This window comes from Acanthochromis polyacanthus, chromosome 12 (assembly GCF_021347895.1).
Source record: "Acanthochromis polyacanthus isolate Apoly-LR-REF ecotype Palm Island chromosome 12, KAUST_Apoly_ChrSc, whole genome shotgun sequence".
NCBI classification, from domain to species: Eukaryota; Metazoa; Chordata; class Actinopteri; family Pomacentridae; genus Acanthochromis; species Acanthochromis polyacanthus.
Window position 1 is genome coordinate 40278852 of NC_067124.1, and position 22525 is coordinate 40301376.

Consider the following 22525-nt stretch of genomic DNA (forward strand, 5'->3'; position numbering starts at 1 on the left):
GCTTTGGTGTGTTGACTCGTACAAACCCTCTCTGGCAGCGGGGTTAAGGTCGGAGCCCCTCTCAAGCTGTGTGCTCTGTCTGGCTTTATGAGCGGCTGCGACTCAGCGGCTGAGTCAACACCGGAGGCCTCGCTCCGCCGGGCCCACGCCGGCTTTTGGAGATAAGTCAGGAACAACACTGTGGCGGCGCCCGCCCGGAAGCACATTTAAATTAAGCAGGCTTCCTTTTTGTTTTGCACCGCAAACACCGAGCCGCCGAGCGAGTCGACACACAGACGAGCCGCTTGTTTGCTGTTTTCTGGTGAGTGCTTTTAAACGCCGCAGAGGTCCGTGTGGGTTTAATGCGATCGCTGCAGCGAATCCGGCTCTCGACGTTGCGTGGAGCAGGAACAACAGGTGGAACAGGACAGGTGAAACCCCAACACTGTACCCAGATATATGCAGAAACATGAAACCCAATGGGCTGGTTTATACCCACTAATCCAGATTACACCTCCTTGGACAAATAAACTTAAGTGATTTTAATTGTGAATTGTAATGTATAAAGCTGTGTCACCAGCATAGAAATAATGGTACATGTTGTAAATGAGCTCTCTATAAATACAACTGAATTGGAATTGAATGGAATATAAATAATAGATTTATTTTTGGTGTCATTTTTGTTAACCCTTGTGTCGTCTTGTGGGTCAAATTGACCCCTTTTAAAGTTTGAAAACGTGGAAAATATATATATTTTCACAGTGAAAACTTACACATTTTCAACATTTTTGAGAAATTTTTGAACATTTAGTGGTTCAAAACAAGGAAATGTTAAAAAAAAAGTTTCTTAAAATCCAGCGAAATTTGCTGGATTTTAAGTGACTAATTTTCCAAATGTTCTTTAAGAAAATATTAGAACTTTTACCGATATAGATGGAATCACTTTAGATAATTTTAGGGGGTTTTTTTTGGAAGATTTTTATTCAATTTTTTGAAAGTATTTACAATTTTTATTTTCCTTTATTTTTCTAATTTTAATTTTTAATTCTAATTTTATTTTTTAACTTTTTAGGAAAAATTTTTAGGAAAAATTTTTTCCCTGAAGATTTTGCAATTTTTTTTTTATAAATTTGTGGATTTTTTGCTGATTTTTTGTTTTTTTTGCAGACAAGGAAACTATGCTTTTTGGTAGCTGTAAATTAGGACAACAGGAGGATTAAAGCAGTATTAGCGGTTAATCACAGCAGGAAAATTGGTAAGACAATGCTACAGTCTGGTTTGCTAGTTAGCATAATTATGAGGTAAAAAAATATGGAAAACCTGTTTACAATTTACTGAGATAATCTAGATTTTGTACGAATACGTTTAAATTTAAATGATTTTAAACTGAATTGTAACTTATCAAGCTGTGTCATCAGCATATAAATGTACCTCACTGTGCCCTATGACTCGTCGTCAATCTGCACTATGTAAATTAAACTGAATTGAATTAAAATTTAATTGAATATAAATAAAATCTAAAATTTAATCCTGTATCCTTGAATATTCAATGTGTCAAACCCTCAAAACTGTATCCAATTATCCCCCAAAAATACACCCCAGGCTGGTTTATACCCACTAATCCAGGTTTTACTTCCCCTATTGTTCATAAATAAAGGTTTATTAGGAATAGGATTAAACAATATGATGCTCCTGCAGCAAAGAATAAATGGGCAGCGGCACTAACAACAGGAACAAGTGTCTTTTTTGGATTTTTTTTACAATATATATTATGATATATCACAATAGTATTACTGTCGTCTGTGTTGCTGCTTCACAATGTCAGAAAATGAAAATTTGTTCACAATTTAATGAGACAATGCAGATCTTGTACTGAAAAAAATCCTGATTTATATTTTGTGTTGTAATGGATAAAGTTGTGTCGTCAGCATATAACTTTAACCGGATTTGTTTTTGTGTGTAAAATCTGCATTTTCTCAGTAAATTTAGATTTCTTTTATTTATTTTTCTGTAGCTGTTTGTTATGAAAAAATCCCCTCAAATTGGCAGAATATTTAGCTTTTTTTAAAAAAATATTGATATTTAAAATTAGAACATTTTGTCTCAAAGCCATCAAAATGTTTTTCTTTTAAACGCTAAGTAACTTTTGGATTCGGAACCAAAGTACCACAATTCATAACATATCTTTTTTATTGTTATCTTGTTTGAAGCCTGATAGTCTTGGAATTGTCTTTGAAAGCTTCTGGGATTTTTAAACATCAGATTATTGTCAAAGAAAACTGAATTGGTTTGTTGGGAAGTTGTGAAAGTTTCTGTGATTTGTTGCGTTGATGTTTGTTTGCATTTAAGGGATTTAAACTATTTTGATAGTGAATCAAAATCAGAAACTGAATCCTGGAGGAGGAGATAACCTGGTCATAGAGGGAAGAAAATAGTTTGAGTTCAGGTGCAGTGTTGACTTATATCCTGTCCTGTTACCACGGTGACGCTGGCAGCCAATCAGCGCCCTGGATTCTCTCTTGTGCCCTCGGTTGGATTCTTCCAGTTCATGACCCTCAGCTCCGGTACAGAAACCAGAACCTCCTCACCACTGCTCTATCATCAGATCCAGGACCCGGTTCACATTCAGGTCCGAGTCCAGGCTGAAGTCGGGCTCCACGAACGGGGCTGTGGGTGGGGTCAGGGGGCGGAGCCCGGAGGTCAGCGTCTCCAGCCAATCGGCGGCGTCGAATGGCGCCGGGGCGCGGCGCTTCCTGGACTTACCGACGGACGGCGGAGGCGGGGAGGAGCAGATGGGAGGAGGAGGAGGAGGAGCTGGAAGGACCTGGCTGGGGTTGATGACAGCTGGAGAAGGAGGAAGCTCCAGGAGCAGCGAGGAGCAGAGCGGCGACGGGAGGAAGGTCTCATCTCTGTTCTGGTTCTGGTCGGCTGGAGGAGGAGGAGGAAGGTCTGAGGAGGATTTCTGATCACAGACGCTCACAGAACCTAAAGGAGACGAAACATCAGAAACAGAGAGGCTTAAAGTTCTGATCTTCAAACAGAAGAACCAGAAGAACCAGATATTTTGTCATTTGGTGTCTCGTTGTTGTTTTTTGTCATATTTTTATCACTTCGTGTCTTGTTTTTGTCGTTTTATGTCTCATTGTTGTCATTATCGGTCTTGTTTTTGTTATTTTGTGTCTCTTTTTAGCCGTTTTTGGTCTTGTTTTTGTTGTTTTGTGTCTTGTTTTTGTCTTTTGCGTCTCATTTTTGTCATTTTCAGTATTGTTTTTTTCGTTTTCGGTCTCTTTTCTGTCATTTTTCGCCTCCTTTTTGTCATTGTTGGTCTTGTTTCTCGCGTTTTGTCTCATTTTTGTCGTTGTGTGTCTCATTTTGATTTTGTGAACCATTCATGGATTCTTCGTTGTGCCTCGAAGCTCAGAATGTTTTTGTTTTTACATAACCGGATTCAAGCAACTGCTTTGTTCTTGGAGAATTTTCAAAAGACGCACATAGAATAAAGTGACATTAAAGAAACGACATGATTTTAAGCTTATATTTGGATGTACACTGACAGCTGAAATTGAGCTTATAAACATGATGGTTCTCTGTCGTTTAAACCTGGCTGATTATCAGGAACTCACCAACACAAGCCATCGGTTCATCCAGAATGTCATCAATGGACTGTCGAGGGTCCATCTGTTGAGAAAGAAAAAGCAAAAACATTTGATTTTCCTCTGAGCGGGGGAAGCCGTGGGTAGCGTGTTGTTCTCGGTCTAACCTGCGCTTTCTGGATCGCCTCCTGTAGTTCCTCCTCCAAGCTGCGAACACCGGGTAAGGCCTGAGCTGGACTCGCCGTAATCTGCACCGGCAGCTCCAAGTCATGGCCGATCACGTCGCACGGCTGGCAGCAGAACACCTGAGCGGAAAGACGGAGAAGTAAGCCGACAGGTGGTGACGGCAGGCTGCTCACATGTTGGAGAAACGCTGATGTTTTATCCACCTGCAACACCTCGGCCGGCGGCTCCGGCTTCCCTCTGGAGCATCCTGGATCCTGTTGCAGGAACGGATGCAGGGATCCTCCGCAGGACTGCTGCATGATGGGAAAAAGGCGTTAACGAGGGGAATTATGTGAAGCATCATCTCGTTAGCCCTCAGATCAGAGGTGTTAAAGTGATTCTAGTTCAGTCCAGTTTGATCTCCAGTAGAACCACAGCAGAATAACCCATAAATAAGCACAACTCCTAATGGTTCCTCTGGTTTAGTGCGAAAAGTTCACATTTTAGGAATTATCTTTTTACTAAACATCATGCACAACCTGAAATTTATGAAGAAAAATAAACTAAATTTAATCAGCATTCATCCTCAGTTCATCATTTCCACATCACAACTTCCAGATCACAGAGTGTCTACAAAGGAACACAACATTTAGTCACAATGTTACAAAAACGAGACACAAAACGACAGAAAATTAGACATACGACAAGAAAGAACACAAAAAAGAGACAAAAAATTAGACAGTTACAAAGCAACAAAAAAACACAAATGACAAAAACGAGACGAAAAAAGACACAAAACGACAAAAAATTATGCTCAAAACAACAAATAAAGCAAAAACAAAAACATAAGATGACAAAAATAAGACAGAAAACACAAATGAGACGAAAAGGAAATACAGAATAACAAAAGCAAGAAAATGAAAAACACGGAGACAAACAACACAGACAAGACAAAAAAACCCACAAAACGACAAAAACAAGGAGCAAAACGACAAAAAAGAGAAAAAAAGACAGAATATTACAAAAATGAGAAACAAAATGACAAAAAATGAGAAAAATGACATGAAACAAAACAAAAAGGAGACAAAAAATGACACAAGCAAGAAACAAAATGACAAATGTAGACAACATAAACGACACGAAAAACACAAAACAATGAATAAAGCAATACAAAATGACAAAAATGAGACAAAAAAGGACAAAAACGAGACAGAAAATGAAAGAAACAAGAACCGTTTGATTAGAGATCCAGTTTGGTGCACAAGAGAAAAATGGAATTTTAGGGGGAACCTAAGACGTATTTGGTGTTTTAAAATATCTTCAAACATTCTTTTCTTCTCGTTTTTTAGACTTGGTCTCAGGACAAGAACATTTACACGACTACTGCAGGTTTTAGTGTTTGGATTATTTAAAATGTCCTCCAGCCAGGAATGACTCTGATCTCACTGTTAAAGGAGAAACCCGAGGCCGGTGACCTCACCTCGCTGCCCGGCTGGGCGGAGCGCTCCCTGGGCCTGGTTCTGATCCGCTCTCTCATCTCCAGCTCCTGCTGCTGCTGGTCCTCCTCCGACCTCCAAGGAGTCAGACCCTGCAGGGGCGATGACGACGACACCGGGAGGCTGGGGCTGGAGGCTCCGGAGACCGGGGCCAGGAAGACGGCGTTGGCGAGGCCTCCGCGTTCCCCCGCCAGACTCACCGAGGTCAGGATCCTGTGGGGGGCGTCGCCGAGGATCCCATTAGGAACCGCTCGGTCCTGCGGAGCGTACAGCTGCTGGTCGGGAGAGTCGGGTCCGGAGCTGGAGCCGGAGCAGGGGCTCTGGACGAGGGGATCCGGGCCGACGCCCAGCTGGCAGAGGGGAGCGGGGGCGAGGCAGGCCGGGGGCAGCTGGAAGGGCCGGAGGCGCTGCAGCAGGGCGGGTTTGGTACCGGAGACCGGGAGGCCTCGCTTACGGAGCTGCTGACGCAACTCAGACACCTGAGAGACACAAAAACATGAATCAGACGTTGTTTAGGATGCGGGTCAGGCTCATAAATCAGAGCAGCATGAGGAGAAGCTGTATGTAATCAAATACTGCACATATACGGACGAGAATATGGCACTGATTCCATGCAGAAAACTGCCAAAGAACTAAATGACTAAAACCGAATTATTGTATTACAAAACACAACAACAAAAACGAGACACAAGACAACAACAACAAGACACAAAACAACACAAACGAGACACAAAACAACAAAAACGAGACACAAAACAACAAACACAAGGCACAAAACAACAAAACGAGACACAAAACAACAAAAACAAGACACAAAACAACAAAAACAAGACAAAACAACAAAAACATTTCACAAAACGACTAAATCGAGAAACAAAACAACAAAGACAAGACACAAAACAACAAAAACAAGGCACAAAACGACACAAATGAGACACAAAACGACAAAAACAATTCATAAAACAACAAAAACGAGACACAAAACAACAAAAACAAGACACAAAACAACAAAAACAAGACAAAACAACATAAACAATTCACAAAACGACTAAATCGAGAAACAAAACAACAAAGACAAGACACAAAACAACAAAAACAAGGCCCAAAACGACACAAATGAGACACAAAACGACAAAAACAATTCATAAAACGACTAAATCGAGACACAAAACAACAAAGACAAGACACAAAATGACAAAAATTAGACCCAAAACAACTGAAACAAGACAAAAAAACAACAAAAACGAGACACAAAACAACAAAAACAAGACACAAAACAACAAAAACAAGGCACAAAACGACACAAATGAGACACAAAACAACTGAAACAAGACACAAAACAACAAAAACGAGACACAAAACAACAAAAACGAGACAAAACAAAAACGAGACACAAAACAACAAAAACGAGACACAAAACGACTAAACACATATGACCACAAAAGACATATAACCACAAAAACGAGACACAAAATGACAAAAATGAGAAACAAAACAACAAAGACAAGACACAAAACAATATAAATAAACAAGACACAGAACCACACAAACAAGACACAAAATCACAGAAACAAGACAGAATTTTCAGGACCAACAAAACCAGCAGTTATTCCACTAAAGCAGAGCTGGCACCTGATGAAATGTAAAAATATCTTCTGTAAAATCACTAAAAAGCAGCAGATGGAATAAAACTTTAAATCTAACAGTGAATTCTGCTGTTTCATCCCACCGTTAGGTCGACCAGGTTTGCAGGCAGCAGTTCTGGTTTGGATGTAGGGTTCATGTCGGGGGTTTGGTGCGTTGTGGAGGAAACGGACTGGACGTTCAGCGGCGTCAATCCAGAAGATTTACCAGGATCACCGAGGTCTCCACTGAAGGAACAACAGCAGATTTAATACAGTTAGTTAAACAAGATCAACCAGATCTGATCAAAGCTCCCCAGGATTCTCCTCAGAATCAACCAGTTCTGCATCTACAGGAACTTTATTCAAAGAAGTAAAGTTCTGCCTTCATACTGTGAATATTTTAGAGTTACAGGCAGATTTTTCACTTTTTAATGGACTTTTTTCTTCATTTCTGAGCCTCAGAACTTCATCAGTCTTCAGATAGAACCATGACATTCAGGAGGAAAAACACATCTGAGTTCTGATTTTAAAAAAAAACAGCAACTAAAATAACCAGAAAAGCTGGAAAATTATCACAAAAAAATTAAAGAGACAGAAAAGAGATCAAGCCACCAAAAGAGGGTCAACATTAAGACAAAGAGACACAAAATCAGCACACAAGACCCAAAATCACCATAAAAAAAGGTAAATGTAATTTCGTTGTATACTAAAGTGTGCAATGACAATAAATTCTCTGATTCTGATTCTAAATGTACCACAAAAGACTCCAAATTTCCACTGAAAGCAGCAAAGTTACCACAAAAACACCCAAAATTACCACAACACCACCCAGAACCAAAACAAATAAAGACCCAGAACCACCACAAAAAGAAGCACAATTACCAAAACAAGCCACCTGGTTCTTCATCACTTTATTAATGGTCAGAGTTCTACCTTCATACTTGGAATATCTCCAGAGTTTCAGGTCCTTCAAGTCCATAGAGGAGAACGTCCCCTGGAGAAAGTTCTAGAGTAGACCTACCGACAACTGGAGGAAGTTCTAGAGTAGACCTACCGAAAACTGGAGAAAGTTCTAGAGTAGACCTACCGACAACTGGAGGAAGTTCTAGAGTAGACCTACCGACAACTGGAGAAAGTTCTAGAGTAGACCTACCGACAACTGGAGGAAGTTCTAGAGTAGACCTACCGACAACTGGAGAAAGTTCTAGAGTAGACCTACCGACAACTGCAGGAAGTTCTAGAGTAGACCTACCGACAACTGGAGAAAGTTCTGGAGTAGACCTACCGAAAACTGGAGCAAGTTCTAGAGTAGACCTACCGAAAACTGGAGGAAATTCTAGAGTAGACCTACCGACAACTGGAGAAAGTTCTAGAGTAGACCTACCGAAAACTGGAGGAAGTTCTAGAGTAGACCTACCGACAACTGGAGGAAGTTCTAGAGTAGACCTACCGACAACTGGAGGAAGTTCTAAAGTAGATCTACCGACAACTGGAGGAAGTTCTAAAGTAGACCTACCAACAGCTGTAAAGTTGTTGGTAGATCTACTCTAGAACTTTCTCCAGGGGACGTTCTCCTCTATGGACTTCAAGGAGCTGGAACTCTGGAGATATTCCCAGTATGAAGGTAGAACTCTGATCATTAATAGAGTTACTGAAGATGAAGAACCAGATGGGTCTGAGGAGGTTCTGGTTGATTTAACAGTTACCTGGGTGCAGCGGTGACTTGCTGTTGTTGTTGTTGTGGTGATGGTTGTTGTTGTGGTTGTACTCGCTGTTGCTGCTGCTGCTTCTGCTGCTGCTGGTTCTGGAGGATCTGCAGCTGGAGGATGACCTGCTGCTGCTTCAGGAGGTGGGAATAGGCCGGGTCCAGAGGCTGGCTGGGGGCAGGGCTCTTCTGTTTGGCTCCTCCCCCTGGAAGCACACGTTAAAAACGCGTCAACATCAGAACCGACCCCCAACCCGGTCACTAAGAGCAGAACCTGAGGTGGTACCTCCAGTCCCAGAGCCTCCTCTCTGGTCTGGAGGAATGTACTGGTGATACTTGAGCTTCCTCATCTTGGGCTTGGTGTCCCGCGGTTTCCGAGGACGGGGCAGATGGTTGAAGTTCAAGGAGGGGGTTAAAGCCGAGGGGCAGGAGGGGCTGGAGGGCCGAGCTGTCTGCAGACACACAAACACACCGGACTTTGTCAGACCTACCCACAATCTGGACGGGTTTTCATTTTTACAATATCTAGAAACACTCATCATCAGTACAAAGATGTTCCACCATCGTCAGATGATCGTTGTTGTCGTTTTGTGTCTCATTTTTGTCATTTTCTGTCTCGCTTTCTGCTTTGTTTTTGTCCTGTTCAGCTTCGTTTGTGTCCTGTTGTCTCTCCTTTTTGTAGTTTTCCGTCTTGTTTTTTGTCATTTTCTGTCTCATTTTTGTTGTTTTGTGTGTGTGTTTTGTGATTTTGTGTCTCATTTGTGTTGTTTTGTGGTCATCTTCGTCTCTACATGCTGCTCTGTGGAAACACTGCCTGCAGTTCAACCTGAAAACTCAGAATTTTTGCCTCATGATCGTCGTTTGCAGCCGAGTCAGTTGTAGCTTCTCATTTGTGGCGAGGAGCTCAGAATTTTTACATTTTTACAGAATCTGCTTCACGTATTTGGTGTATTTTTCGATAATTTTCAAGGAGACGCGGAGAACAAGAATTAGGCGTCTGTAAACCCAGCAGCCGACCGCACTTCCTTAAACTGTAACTGTAACCGCGGCGATGAATCTCCAGAGGAGGAAATGGAAATGTCACGTCGCCTCCCGCAGGATTGGCCCCGTATCAAGGTTAAACTCTTACACGATTTGTATAAATGCCTGACAGATCTCCAGACGACGTGCAGCCGTGCACGTGTTAACCTGCAGGCCAGGCGCTGAGCTCACAGTGACAGTAATGGATGCAGAGCCGAGGAGGAGGAGGAGTGGCCGTCCTGTCCGTTAAACACCTCTGAGGCTCCTTCGTCTCCTTTATCTCCCACACATCTGCATGTCCTGTTGGAATGATGGAGATCAGATCTAAACGAGCCAGCAGGGGGCGCTCAGCGGTGTCAGTCGGTCACCTCCAGGTTACCGACAGCATCTGAGTCTTTCATTGATGTCTCCAGCCTCTACAGTCCTTCAGTAGAAAGATGTTTCACTGTGCTGAATCTATCCTCTGTTGTTCTGTGTCTCACTGATGGTTTATGTCCTGTTGGTGTCATTTTTTCTGTCTTTGGGACACTTTTTGTCTCACTGCTTTGTCTTGTATTTCTGTTGTTTTGTGTCTCATTTTTTGTTGTTTTGTGTCTCATTTCTGTTGTTTGTGTCTCATTTCTGTTGTTTTGTGTCTCATTTTTTGTTGTTTTGTGTCTCATTTCTGTTGTTTGTGTCTCATTTCTGTTGTTTTGTGTCTCATTTTTTGTTGTTTTGTGTCTCATTTCTGTTGTTTGTGTCTCATTTCTGTTGATTTCTGTCTGGTTTTTGTCATTTTGTGTCTAATTCTCTGAGCAGCGTTGGTCGTTACCTTTGGCAGCAGGGGCGTGGTCTGACAGGTCAGGTACATCCCATGGTTCGGTCTCCCAGGCGTTGCCATGGCGTTAGGCTCACCCAGCGTCACACTCAGAGGCTGTCTGATGCCCTCGGTTGCCGGGAGCAACGCCAGACCAGACTGGAGGAAGCACATCACACTTTTTACACTTTGATAAAATACTTGTTTTTATCTACTTTATAAACTATGATGTTTTTTGGACATTTTGGACTGTCCTCTTGCATGTCAACAGAGTGTTAAGTCTGCATTCATCCAGGACCAGACTTTCAAAGTAAAAGCTCAAACATGTTAAAGGCTTCATGAAACAGGCTGTCTACTCTCATATATAAATTATACTTTTTAAATTATTTTATCAGACACATCAACAGATTAAAGCTGCGTTTCTATTTCCTGCTCAGATCTCCTCACCTGAGTGGGGCTGAGGTTGAGGGGCGGAGCCACAGCCGAGCTCAGCAATTGGTCGCCTGGGAGCCCCGGCAGCGAGGGGAAGGCCTGTGATTGGTGCTCGGTGGGCGAGGAGGAGGAGGAGGAGGAGGAGATGTCGTCTTCGAAGACATCAGGGAAGGAAGCAGGGCCTGAGGAGACGGAGGAGGTCAGGAAGGTCGGAGGAGCTGAGCAGAAAGAAAAAGCTGCTGCTGGACTCACTGAGTTCACGGAGCTGCTGCTGAGGATCTGCAGGTCCAGGAGGATGCTGGTCCACGGCCTGCCGGGGCTTCTTCTGCCTCTGGGCCCCACATGGAGGCCTCTCTGCAGGAGACCAGACAGACATTAAGACAGATCTGCTGCAGGCGTCCAGTCCAAACAAAGCAGCAGTCCTCTGGGACCAGCAGGTTTACAGCAAGCAGCAGGAGATGTTTTAGAAGAAAGTCTGGAAGGTTTGAGGACCAGAGCTCTGCAGGAGATGTTTTAGAAAAAAACTGTGGACACTTTAAGAGACAAACAGCTCCATGGAAGCTGAAGTTTGACTAGTATCTGTAAATAAACAAAATTGGAATGAAACTCTTTATTATAGCAAGTATTTACTTAAATTAAACTATTTACTTAAATATAGGTAAATAATAAAATAAAGAAAGAGATTGAATTACATTTTTTGGACAGTTTTGCTCATTTTTTTTTTCAGTAAGTTTACAAGATATTGTGTCCAATTTTTTACTCTCTCGGCTGATCTGTTGGTTCAAATTAAATCACAGTTTTGCAAAATGGATTTAACAAATTACCGTTTAGATAAATGTAGAGTGTTGATCTGAGCACTCAACATGTTTAAAACATCAGAAAAAGTGATTTTCTGGCTCTGATTAGGAGGAGGCTTCAAGCGTTTGTCGGGTTTTCTGGTTTCCTGTCGGTCTCTGATGACTTTCTGTTCTTAAAGCAGCATCGAGGTCACGTCTGTGTTCAACCTCTGGACGACTTTTACCGGAAGCAAAAACAGAACGAAGACAAACGGAGCCGACGGCCAGAACTCACCCTGAGACGCTTCAGAACCAGAACCACCAGGGGGCGACGTCTGGGAGTCATCGACAGGACGCTGCAGCAGAAGAAGAAACAGAGCAGTTTAATAAGTGATTACATATTATTATTATTATTATTATTATGGTTATTGTTATTATTGTTATACAGAAGAGTTTAACCCAGAATCAGAAACTAAACGGAAACTGGTTCTTTTCAGGAGATCAGTTCTTAAAATTATGGAGGAATGGTGAACTGAAATTGTCTGACTTTCACAAACTGTAAAAACAGTTACAAAATAAAATAAACAAGAAAAATAATGATGAATTTAGTTGAATTAAATAAAGTGAATCTCATTTTACCAGATACTATCAGGAACATCTGGAAAATGACAGGAAATTGTTTGTTTTTTTAAAAAAAAAGTTGGTGTTTTTCAGCTAATTTGGTCGCATTATGTTGTTAAAACAGCTTTGAAAGAGAACGTGGAGAGAAAACCTGTTTGATGCATCATAATAATCATCATTAAAGTTTCATCTAAAGTCTGGACGAAGACTGAACTCACCAGAGCTTCACTCTGATCCTTTTCTGATTTCTGAGGACAGCTGGACTTCACACCTGCAGACACACAAAGACAGGAAATAAAATGCACTATTCATTAAAATCATATTCATATTTTATTCATGTAGTCGGTTATTTTATGGTGATTCTGATCAGATGCTCTTTAAAGTAAAAAAAAGAATAAAAATAAAAGCCGGTCATTGTGGTAAAAATCTGCCAGTCGATACTCAAACATGTGGTGAGATGATTAGTCTGAAAGCTGCAGATGATCAATAACGCTGATCAGACCTGAGTCTGCGTTGATTTCACTCAGACGGCGGTTCTGGATCCTCAGCTGCAGAACTGGAACAAAAAACACACAAATAACAGAAAATTACGGCTTTAAAAACCTGAACCGAGGCCTTTAAATGCAGTAAAGTCATAAAATCTTGCAGTAAATATTATAAAAGAAGGAATAAAGATTTAAAAACATTATTTTTGGACATTTTTACAGAGTTTGGAGCTGTTTTTTGAACAACCAACAATAAAAATCTAGTTTCCTTTTCACATGATCACTTCTTTAAATTCATATTAATTTCTTACAAACCCATAGTTATGCTTAAGTTAAAAAATTAATATGAAAATCTGACAGAAAAACATATGTTTAAAACAAATCTGTGGAATATTAAAATGTTAAAAGAAAAAGTGAAAATACCAAAAATAACAGCAAATTTCTGTAAAGAAAAAAAATTAAGGTGTAATTTATCTGTTAAATCTTGTGAAAGAACCAATTCCCATTTATAAAATTAGAGATTTTGATGTGAACAAAAAAGAACAGCAAAATATTTAAAATAACAGCTTAAAATATATTTACCTTTTTTAAAAAAAAATAATGACAGATATTTGGAAAATAAAACATTATGATTTTTTTTGCTAATTTAAACAAGACAAAACATATGTAACTTAAATATCTTTTAATTTAAAATTTTAAGCCTTATCTGTCATTTTTAAAGGATTAATATCTATATTTTTAAATAATGAAAATCATGGAAATGCACATATGTCATGTATGCTATTTAAGTCTACATTTAAAATGATATTTTTTAAAATCTGATTTTATTTAAAGTTATCTTTAATTAAAAAAACATGTTTAAAAATATTTAACTCATTTAAAAATAACTACAAATATCTATAAAATATTATATTATTATATTACATTATTATCTAATTTTATTCGATATTATCTATAACCTAACACAACAAAAATATGAATTATTACAATAACATTTAGCTGATTTAAGTATATACAAATGTATTTAATTTTACATTCCAATCTTGTAGAAGAACAAATTCCCATTTTCAAGAAATTCCAGATTTTTGACGTGGACATTGTTCACCTTTTTTAAAGGCCAAGACGTAAAACAATATATTTTTTAATCTGATTAAATCAAACAGTGAACAGGTGTAATCTAAGCGTCCACATGGAGGTCTGGCCGTCACCTGACCTCCTCCAGGCTTCGATCTTCTCCTGGATTAAATGTCGTCCCTGAATGCCTGCACACTTTGAGCAGCAGCAGACCTGAGAGACCCGGACCAGGACTATTTATCTCCTGGTCCGGCTCTATTTCTGGAGCTCCCATCCCCCCGTCAGCTGTCCAGCTCCCTCCATGCATCTCCTCTGAACGCTCCTCCAGCTCGGCTGCAGCTCAAAAACCAGCTAAAAACCAACTAAACACCAACTAAACACCAGCTAAAAACCAGCTAAAAACCAACTAAACACCAACTAAACACCAGCTAAAAACCAACTAAACACCAGCTAAAAACCAGCTAAAAACCAACTAAACACCAACTAAACACCAGCTAAAAACCAGCTAAAAACCAGCTAAACACCAACTAAACACCAGATAAACACAAGCTAAAAACCAGATAAACACCAACTAAACACCAGCTAAAAACCAGCTAAACACCAGCTAAAAACCAGATAAACACCAACTAAACACCAGCTGAAAACCAGCTAAACACCAGCTAAACAAGAGCTAAACACCAGCTAAAAACCAGCTAAACACCAACTAAACACCAGCTAAAAACCAGATAAACACAAGCTAAAAACCAGATAAACACCAACTAAACACCAGCTGAAAACCAGCTAAACACCAGCTAAACAAGAGCTAAACACCAGCTAAAAACCAGCTAAACACCAGCTGAAAACCAGCTAAACACCAGCTAAACAAGAGCTAAACACCAGCTAAAAACCAACTAAACACCAGCTGAAAACCAGCTAAACACCAGCTAAACACCAGCTAAACAAGAGCTAAACACCAGCTAAAAACCAACTAAACACCAGCTGAAAACCAGCTAAACACCAGCTAAACACCAGCTAAACACCAGCTAAAAACCAGCTAAAAACCAACTAAACACAAGCTAAAAACCAACTAAACACCAGCTAAAAACCAACTAAACACCAGCTAAAAACCAGCTAAACACCAACTAAACACCAGCTAAAAACCAGACAAACACAAGCTAAACATCAACTAAACACCAGCTAAAAACCAACTAAACACAAGCTAAAAACCAGCTAAACACCAGCTAAACACCAGCTAAAAACCAGCTAAACACCAGCTAAACACCAGCTAAACACCAGCTAAAAACCAGCTAAACACCAGCTAAACACAAGCTAAAAACCAACTAAACACCAGCTAAACACCAGCTAAACACAAGCTAAAAACCAACTAAACACCAGCTAAAAACCAACTAAACACCAGCTAAAAACCAACTAAACACCAGCTAAAAACCAGCTAAACACCAACTAAACACCAGCTAAAAACCAGACAAACACAAGCTAAACATCAACTAAACACCAGCTAAAAACCAACTAAACACAAGCTAAAAACCAGCTAAACACCAGCTAAACACCAGCTAAAAACCAGCTAAACACCAGCTAAACACCAGCTAAACACCAGCTAAAAACCAGCTAAACACCAGCTAAACACAAGCTAAAAACCAACTAAACACCAGCTAAACACCAGCTAAACACAAGCTAAAAACCAACTAAACACCAGCTAAAAACCAGCTAAACACAAGCTAAAAACCAGCTGAACACCAACTAAAAACCAGCTGAACACCAACTAAAAATCAGCTAAATACCAACTAAACACCAGCTCAAACACCAACTAATAAACACGCTCCGCTTAAAACATCCCTGGCCGTATATATAGTGCCTCGAAGTGCAAGATAATCTATAGTGGATGATACACCTACAAAATGATACATCTTCACTACAATAAAAATAATCAGGTCAAGGTCATTCACCCCAAAAGGCACATCTACATTACCAACAGGCTTAGTGTGCGCAATATGAATGAAATCCGTCCACTAGTTTCTGAGATATGATCCGGAAACAAAAAAGTCTTTGAAGTGCCTCAGTATGACCTTGAAAATCAGGTCAAGGTCATACACCCCAAAAGGCACACCTATACTACATAGAGATGGCCTGGGTGCAATATGAATGAAATCCCTCAAGTAGTTTGTGAGATATGCTCTGGAAACGAAATGTGGACGGACGGACGGACGGACGGACGGCACGGCGGGGGATAAAAACCAGCTAAACACCAACTAAAAACCAACTAAAAACCAACTAAAAACCAACGAAACTCGCTCATTTAGTTTCTGTTCACACAAAACCTGAATCTGATTCCTCAGAACGTGTTGCAGGATGTAAGAGCTGCAGCGGTCAGGAAGAATCTGAACCGTTTGGTTGTTTTTTAGCATCAAACTTTAGATTTTACTTCTAAAAAAACACCAGAAGTCCTTATTTTGACGCATGCATTAACAAATGTTGGTCCCATGGAAGTATTTCTATGACTTTCAGTGACTACTACTCCTGCCAATGCTTTGTAAATCTGTATGTTTCACAATAAATGCAGCTAACTGACAGCTAGTTTTACACTTTTTCAACTCACAAGCTGAGTTAAATTAACTAAACTTGAGAAAACAAGTTCAATAAACATAAGCTATTAGTTGAATCAACTAGTCAGATAAATAGATTTGACGTAGGTTTACATTATTCCTAATTTAACTTAGTTTGTTGTGTTTTATTCATTTTACTGGAGTCAGTTTTTGTCATTGTGTGTCTTGTTTCTGTAGTTTCCATCTTCCAACAGTGTTCCTACAGAATGTGTAGATCAAAGCTTCTTCTATTTTCCATCTTTCCATCCATTGTCAGCCTTTATTGAATGTCTCTCTCTACCTCATATTATCAGGATCAGACTCATTCTTTGGACTGTTTTCTATCAGTCAGTTTGTCCTCTTGGTCAGCAGTAACAGACACAACAACACAGACATCATGGAATAAAAACTGATGTGGAAGCTGAGCCAATCAATACCTATTATTGATCAATATGGAGTTGAAAACTGGAAGAGAGACAGTTGATTTGTCAAACATGAGTTTGATTCCAGCTGCTGCTGATCTTTGCTCTGATATTCTTGCAGACGGAAACATTCCTGCCGTACGTTCATGAACTGAATCCAGCAGCTGCAGACAGAATCATGTTTAGCAGCAGGTGTCGCTGCACCTTTGGGACCGTTCTCTGCCGCTATCCGACCAGACGTTTAGGACAGCTGCTGGATCTGAGCAGCAGACGCTACAACTTGTAGCTAAAAACCAGCAGAACGGGACGTTTGTTTAACGCTTGACTCAGAACGCTGCATTCTGACTCAAACATGTGACTCCGTAGATACTCAGGATTCATTTCTGACGGTGATTAAAGATCAACACACGTCAGAATAATCAGAAATAAAATCACTTCATCATTTTAAGTTTCCCTGCTGCCTTAAAAATGTCAATGAACTGCACTTAGAGTGATTGATTAGCTTAAAATCCTCTTAAAAGTTGTGAAAGAAGCCATGATGAGGCTGCTCCACTGAAAAACTGAATCGTTGGAACAACTTCAATAAATGGCTTTAAATGGTAACAAGCAGTAGAATTAATTTTATCTAAAAATTTTCCCTGCTGCTTTAAAATTGTCCGTTAACTGACCGTTTACCTCAAAATCCTCCTACAAGTTGTGAAAATGTTAATTAAATTATTTGAACCTGAGAAAACAACTTCTATGAACTTAAAACATTAAGTTGAATCAACAAGTTAAAGGTTTTTCAGCCATGGAGATTGTCTTTGTACTGAATTTATTTTAAAAAATGGCTTCAGCAAAGTGGAATGAAGAAGAAACTTTAATTTTTGGAAAATGTGCAGTAAAACTGTTTATGTGACAGGTTGAACTTAATATTTTAAGTTTATTGAACTTGTTTTCGCGAATTGAGCTAATTTAATAAAATTTAGGTTTCTTCTTCATTTAAATCAAAATATTTTTTCAAATGACATTTTAAGGTAAAATAACTGAACATGATAAGAAATTATGGATTTACATGAAGTAAAATATGTTCTCAACGCTGGTGTGATTTATTTTAAAGAGTCTGAAAGCATTTTATCGTCTCTCAATCAAACGTTTCTCCTCCAATTACACTTTTAGGAAAAAATCTCAAGACTTGTACTTTTGAGATGTTAAATAATAATGAAGAAATAAATATTATATTATATTTAGGCAGATTTAGAGTTATTTTTCAACACAAAGGCACAGGCAATTAGTTCAAGGACCATCGTAAAAATCTGTTTTACAGTTTCCAGCTGATAAATTCATTATGAACACAGGAAAATATATTCAAGTAGAATCCAAAAATGCATTTTATATTCTTTCAACACAAAGACACAGGGAAAAATCTGACAAACTGATGCGATTCTGTACGTCTGAGCGCTACTTTACTGCTTCAGCAGCGTTAGAATCAGAATCTAACGGCAGTCGTGGGGCTGTTTGCTTCGGCTGTAAATCAAATCTAATCAAGAATGATTATTTCCATTGTTGACTGATCTGCAGATTAGTTTCCGGATGAATCAATTAGTCGTTCGGTCTTTAAAACGTCAGGAAAATGGTGAAAAATGCCCAAAGCGGCAGATGACAAACGTCTTGTTCTGTCCAAATGTTTTCAGTTTCCTGTCACAGCAGCTCCGTTAATCATCTTCATTAATGTTGATTAATTCGGTCGCTGCGGCTCCAAACCGTCGTATTTCTTCTTCTTCTCTCATTTATTGATAAATGTGAAGTAATCTGAAGCGACGCCACTGTGATGCGACAGAAATCCATCCTAAAGTCTGCCTGAGGCGACAAATCGATTAAATTAGAATTTTTTCCACAAAGTTTGATTTCATAAAGGGTCATTTTTGAGCTGCAACAAACTATTATTTACTCTATAGATCATTTATTAGTGAAACTGATCAGTTGTTCGGTCTCTAAAATGTCAGAAAATGATGGAAAACATCAGAAAATGTCTTGTTTAGTCCAAAGATTTTGAGTTTACTGTCACAGAGGAAAGAAACCAGAAAATATTCACATTTAAGGAGCAGAAACAACAGAATTTAGACTGTTTTGATTAAGATTTACACAAAAATGGTTAATCGAACAGCTGTTTGGTGTCTAAAATGTAAGAAAATTGTAAAAAAAAAAAAAATGTAAACATGGGAATTATTATTTCTTCAAAGGTCTTGTTTTGTTCAAAGATCTTCATTTTACTGTCACAGAGGAGGAAAGAAATGAGAAAACATTCACATTTAAGGAGCTGAAATCACAGAAATTAGACTGCTTTTTTTTTTCATTACTCAAATTAATTCATCGGTTTTCAAAATAGTTGGCAATGGATTGTTTCTAAGGACCAATTAATAATCTGTTTTCTGTTTTTGCCATCTTGGCAGACTCACTCTCTACAACGAGCAGCTATTTTTATTGCTGATCAATTTGTTGATGGTTTTCTGGATTAATTGATCAGTTGTTTGGTCTCTAAAATGCGATAAAATGGTGAAAAATGTGGGTCAGAGTTTCCTCAAATGCCTTGTTTAGTCCAAAGATCTTCAGTTTACTGTCACAGAGGAAATAAACCAGAAAATATTCACATTGAAGGAGCTGAAAAGACAGATTTTAGATCTTGCTAATTAAAAAGTTAGTTCATCAATTGTCAAAATAGTTGCTGATTAATTAACGGTTGACAACTAATTTATTATTCAGCTAGTTGTTTGAGCTCTACTCACTGTTTTTATCTGTTGAATTCCTACAAATAAAACTTGTTTAAACCTGAATATTTGCTGTTTCATATCTATTTAAAACCAGGTTTTGAAGGTCTTTACTGTCACCCAGAGATCTTTACCTTCACGTCATTTCAGGACATCTCCGTCTGCAGCTAGCGATCTATAAATCCATCAATACGTCACCTCATTGATCACCCGATAGATGACGTGACCAAGCGGCCGAAAACCTTCGCTCCACATATCGACGCTAATGTTGCCAATTGAGTTGTGAAAACGATCCTCCTCACCTGAGCGGAACTTGTTCCGGATGAGCAGCGACCTCTCAGAGGCCAGCAGAGTCATGGCAGCAGAACCAGGTTCCTGGAGGAATGAACGGAGGTTCTCTCCTGTTGAGGAGGAAACACACGCTGGTTAGTGCGCTGATGGACACAAACCCATAAGGATGGAGGAAACCAAACCATGGAGGAGAGAGACGGAGACGCTAAAGGTACATGTTCACAGAATCCGTTAATTTCTCACGTCTCATTCATTAGTCTGCCTAGGAACACAGTGGAGAAGGTCAAAAATGACACAAGAACCAGAAGAGAATCTTAAAGAACCTACAACAGATGGCCACTGGATGTCTTTTGTAGTTTCTTGAAGACCTTCCACCTCTCAAGAACTTCTCATGTAGGTTCTTGAAGATGTTCCACATCTTAAGAACCTACAAGAGACATCCCCTGGACATCTTTTGTAGGTTCTTGAAGACATTCCACCTCTCATCTTGGATGAGAGTTTTAATGTCTTCAAGAACCTACAAGAGAAGTCCACTTGAACAATTCTGTTGTTTGTCAACACAACCTCCAGTTTACATTCCCCTAAAATTAATATTTTTACCACCTCCACCAAGCAACTTGGCGGAGTTATGTGACAATCGGCGTCTCAAACTGGTTAATTGATCAGTTGTTTGGTCTCTAAAATGCAAGAAAATTGTGACAAATTGGAATTATTATTTTCTCAAATGTCTCATTTTGTCCAAAAATCTTCAGTTCATGTCATAGAGGAAAGAAACCAGAAAATATTCAAACTTAAAAAGTAGAAATTACTGAATTTATGTAAAATGACTGAAACTGGTTAATCGATCAGCTGTTTGATCTCGAAAATGCAAGAAAATGGTGAAAAACATGGACCAGAGTTTCCTCAAATGTCTTGTTTTGTCCAAAGATCTTCAGTTTGCTGTTATAAAGGAGGAAAAAAACCCTGAAAATATTCACTTTTAAGAGACCAAAATCACAAAATTTAGACTGTTTTCGTGAAAAATTACTCATACTGAATAATCAATCAGTTGTTTGGTCTTTAAAATGTTAGGAAATTGTGAAAAATGGATTCTTGTTTAGTCCAAAGATCTTCAGTTTACTGTCACAGAGGAAAGAAACCAGAATATATTCACATTTAAGGAGCAGAAATCACAGAATTTAGACAGTTTTTATGAAAAATGATTCAAACTGGTTAATCGAACAGCTGTTTGGTCTCTAAAATGTGAGAAAATGGTGAAAAATTGGAATTAATATTTCTTCAAAAGTCTCATGTTGTCCAAAGATCTTCAGTTTACTCTCATAGAGGAGGAAAGAAAACAGAGAATTTGGATATTTTCCCTCAAGAATCTCCTCAAACTGACTTAGGAGTCATTTAATATTCAGCACAACTTTAAATCTACCACCATCATCACCACACCGAGGCCCACCCACATTGACAGATCCACAGGAGAAGACGCACCACAGCGACGGACAAACCACAACTCGCAGCAGCAGAAAAGCAAAGCAGCTGCATTAGCGCACAAATACACCGATCAACAGTATTGATCCGGACCGGCTGGCCAGCAGAGTGGACAAACACGCGTGATCCAGAGAGCTGAGGTTATGCATATTAAAGCAGCTCCGAGCTCGGCCTATTCCCAGTCCGATAAACACACACAGGCCACTTATTTACAGAGAGTCCAAGAAGAAGAGGAGGAGGAGGAGGAGGAAGGAGGCCACTCGCTCATTAATACAATCAAATAACAAGATTGAGACTTCAGGTCTGCAGCAGGCATTGTTTCCCAGATAAAAGAGAATACTCACAGGAAAAGAGAGAACTGAGTCCCTCAAGGGGAAATCGGAGTGGATTTAAGATTAAACTGAGCGAGAGAGAGAACTTCGTTTAATGACGATTCCTTCCTTTCATGTTCTTTTCATGTCCTTCTCTTTCCCGGGTTCTTGGCCGGTTCCTGGAGGGAAGAGGACGATCTGCAGTTCCTTCGTCGTCTCGTCACAGAATACAACTCGTCCTCTCCGCCTTCCCAAATCTCTGCTGCCAACTGTGAGCGACTGTCAAACGTCCTCCCCCCTCCTCCTCCTCGACTCCCCTCCTCGACTCCCCTCCTTCTCCCCCCCCATGACATCTGCTGACCGACCCAAAGACGACTCTGTCACGACTTTGACGGAAACCTCCTGAATGCGAGGAGGCGAGCGGCGGTGTGACATCAGGATAAAGTTTATTAGGGGCTCCTGAGGGTCGCCCTGTTAGAGAGATTTAGTGGAGTCAGAGTCAGGGGTCAGTAAGTCAGAGTCTTTCCCCTTTACTCTGTGGATCAGTGCCGCTAGCGAGCACAACCACCACAGATTTACCTCCATGACAGAGAACATGCAGCGGTGAACCATGCATGCCCCGCACACGTGTACATGTGTACTGTAAAACCTGCATCTGAGCTGCAGCTGAGTCCAAAAAGGTCTACTACTCTGATTTTTCAACTCTGCAACTCTTCAGAAAATGTTTGGAAAGTAGAATATTTGACCTGAAACAACTTGATAATTAATCGATTAGTAACTTTCTTATAAAAACAGTCTAAACTGAAGACCTTTGGACTAAACAAGACGTTTGAGGAAACTCTGATCACGGGAAGCACGGCGGTGTTAGCATCATGATTTAGTTTGAGGCTAGAGAGGGAGGCAACCAAGACTCCTATGACTCCTCTGAA

At 39.8% G+C, this 22525-nt stretch overlaps 1 protein-coding gene across 1 annotated transcript; it reads right to left on the reverse strand.

Annotated features, from left to right (window-relative positions):
* Positions 1–1008: 1008 nt before the first annotated feature.
* Positions 1009–21853, reverse strand: si:dkeyp-69b9.3 (myocardin). The gene is made up of 15 exons (XM_051956513.1): positions 21630–21853; positions 19818–19916; positions 12711–12764; positions 12427–12479; positions 11833–11943; positions 10827–11165; positions 10395–10538; positions 8850–9015; positions 8565–8769; positions 6963–7104; positions 5218–5712; positions 3932–4048; positions 3740–3877; positions 3603–3657; positions 1009–2964 (listed from the first exon to the last, which is right to left on the reverse strand). The coding sequence occupies exons 2-15, from the start codon at positions 19870–19872 to the stop codon at positions 2564–2566; spliced, it is 2475 nt and encodes an 824-aa protein (XP_051812473.1). The 5' UTR covers positions 19873–19916; positions 21630–21853; the 3' UTR covers positions 1009–2563.
* Between the last annotated feature and the right edge of the window lie 672 nt (positions 21854–22525).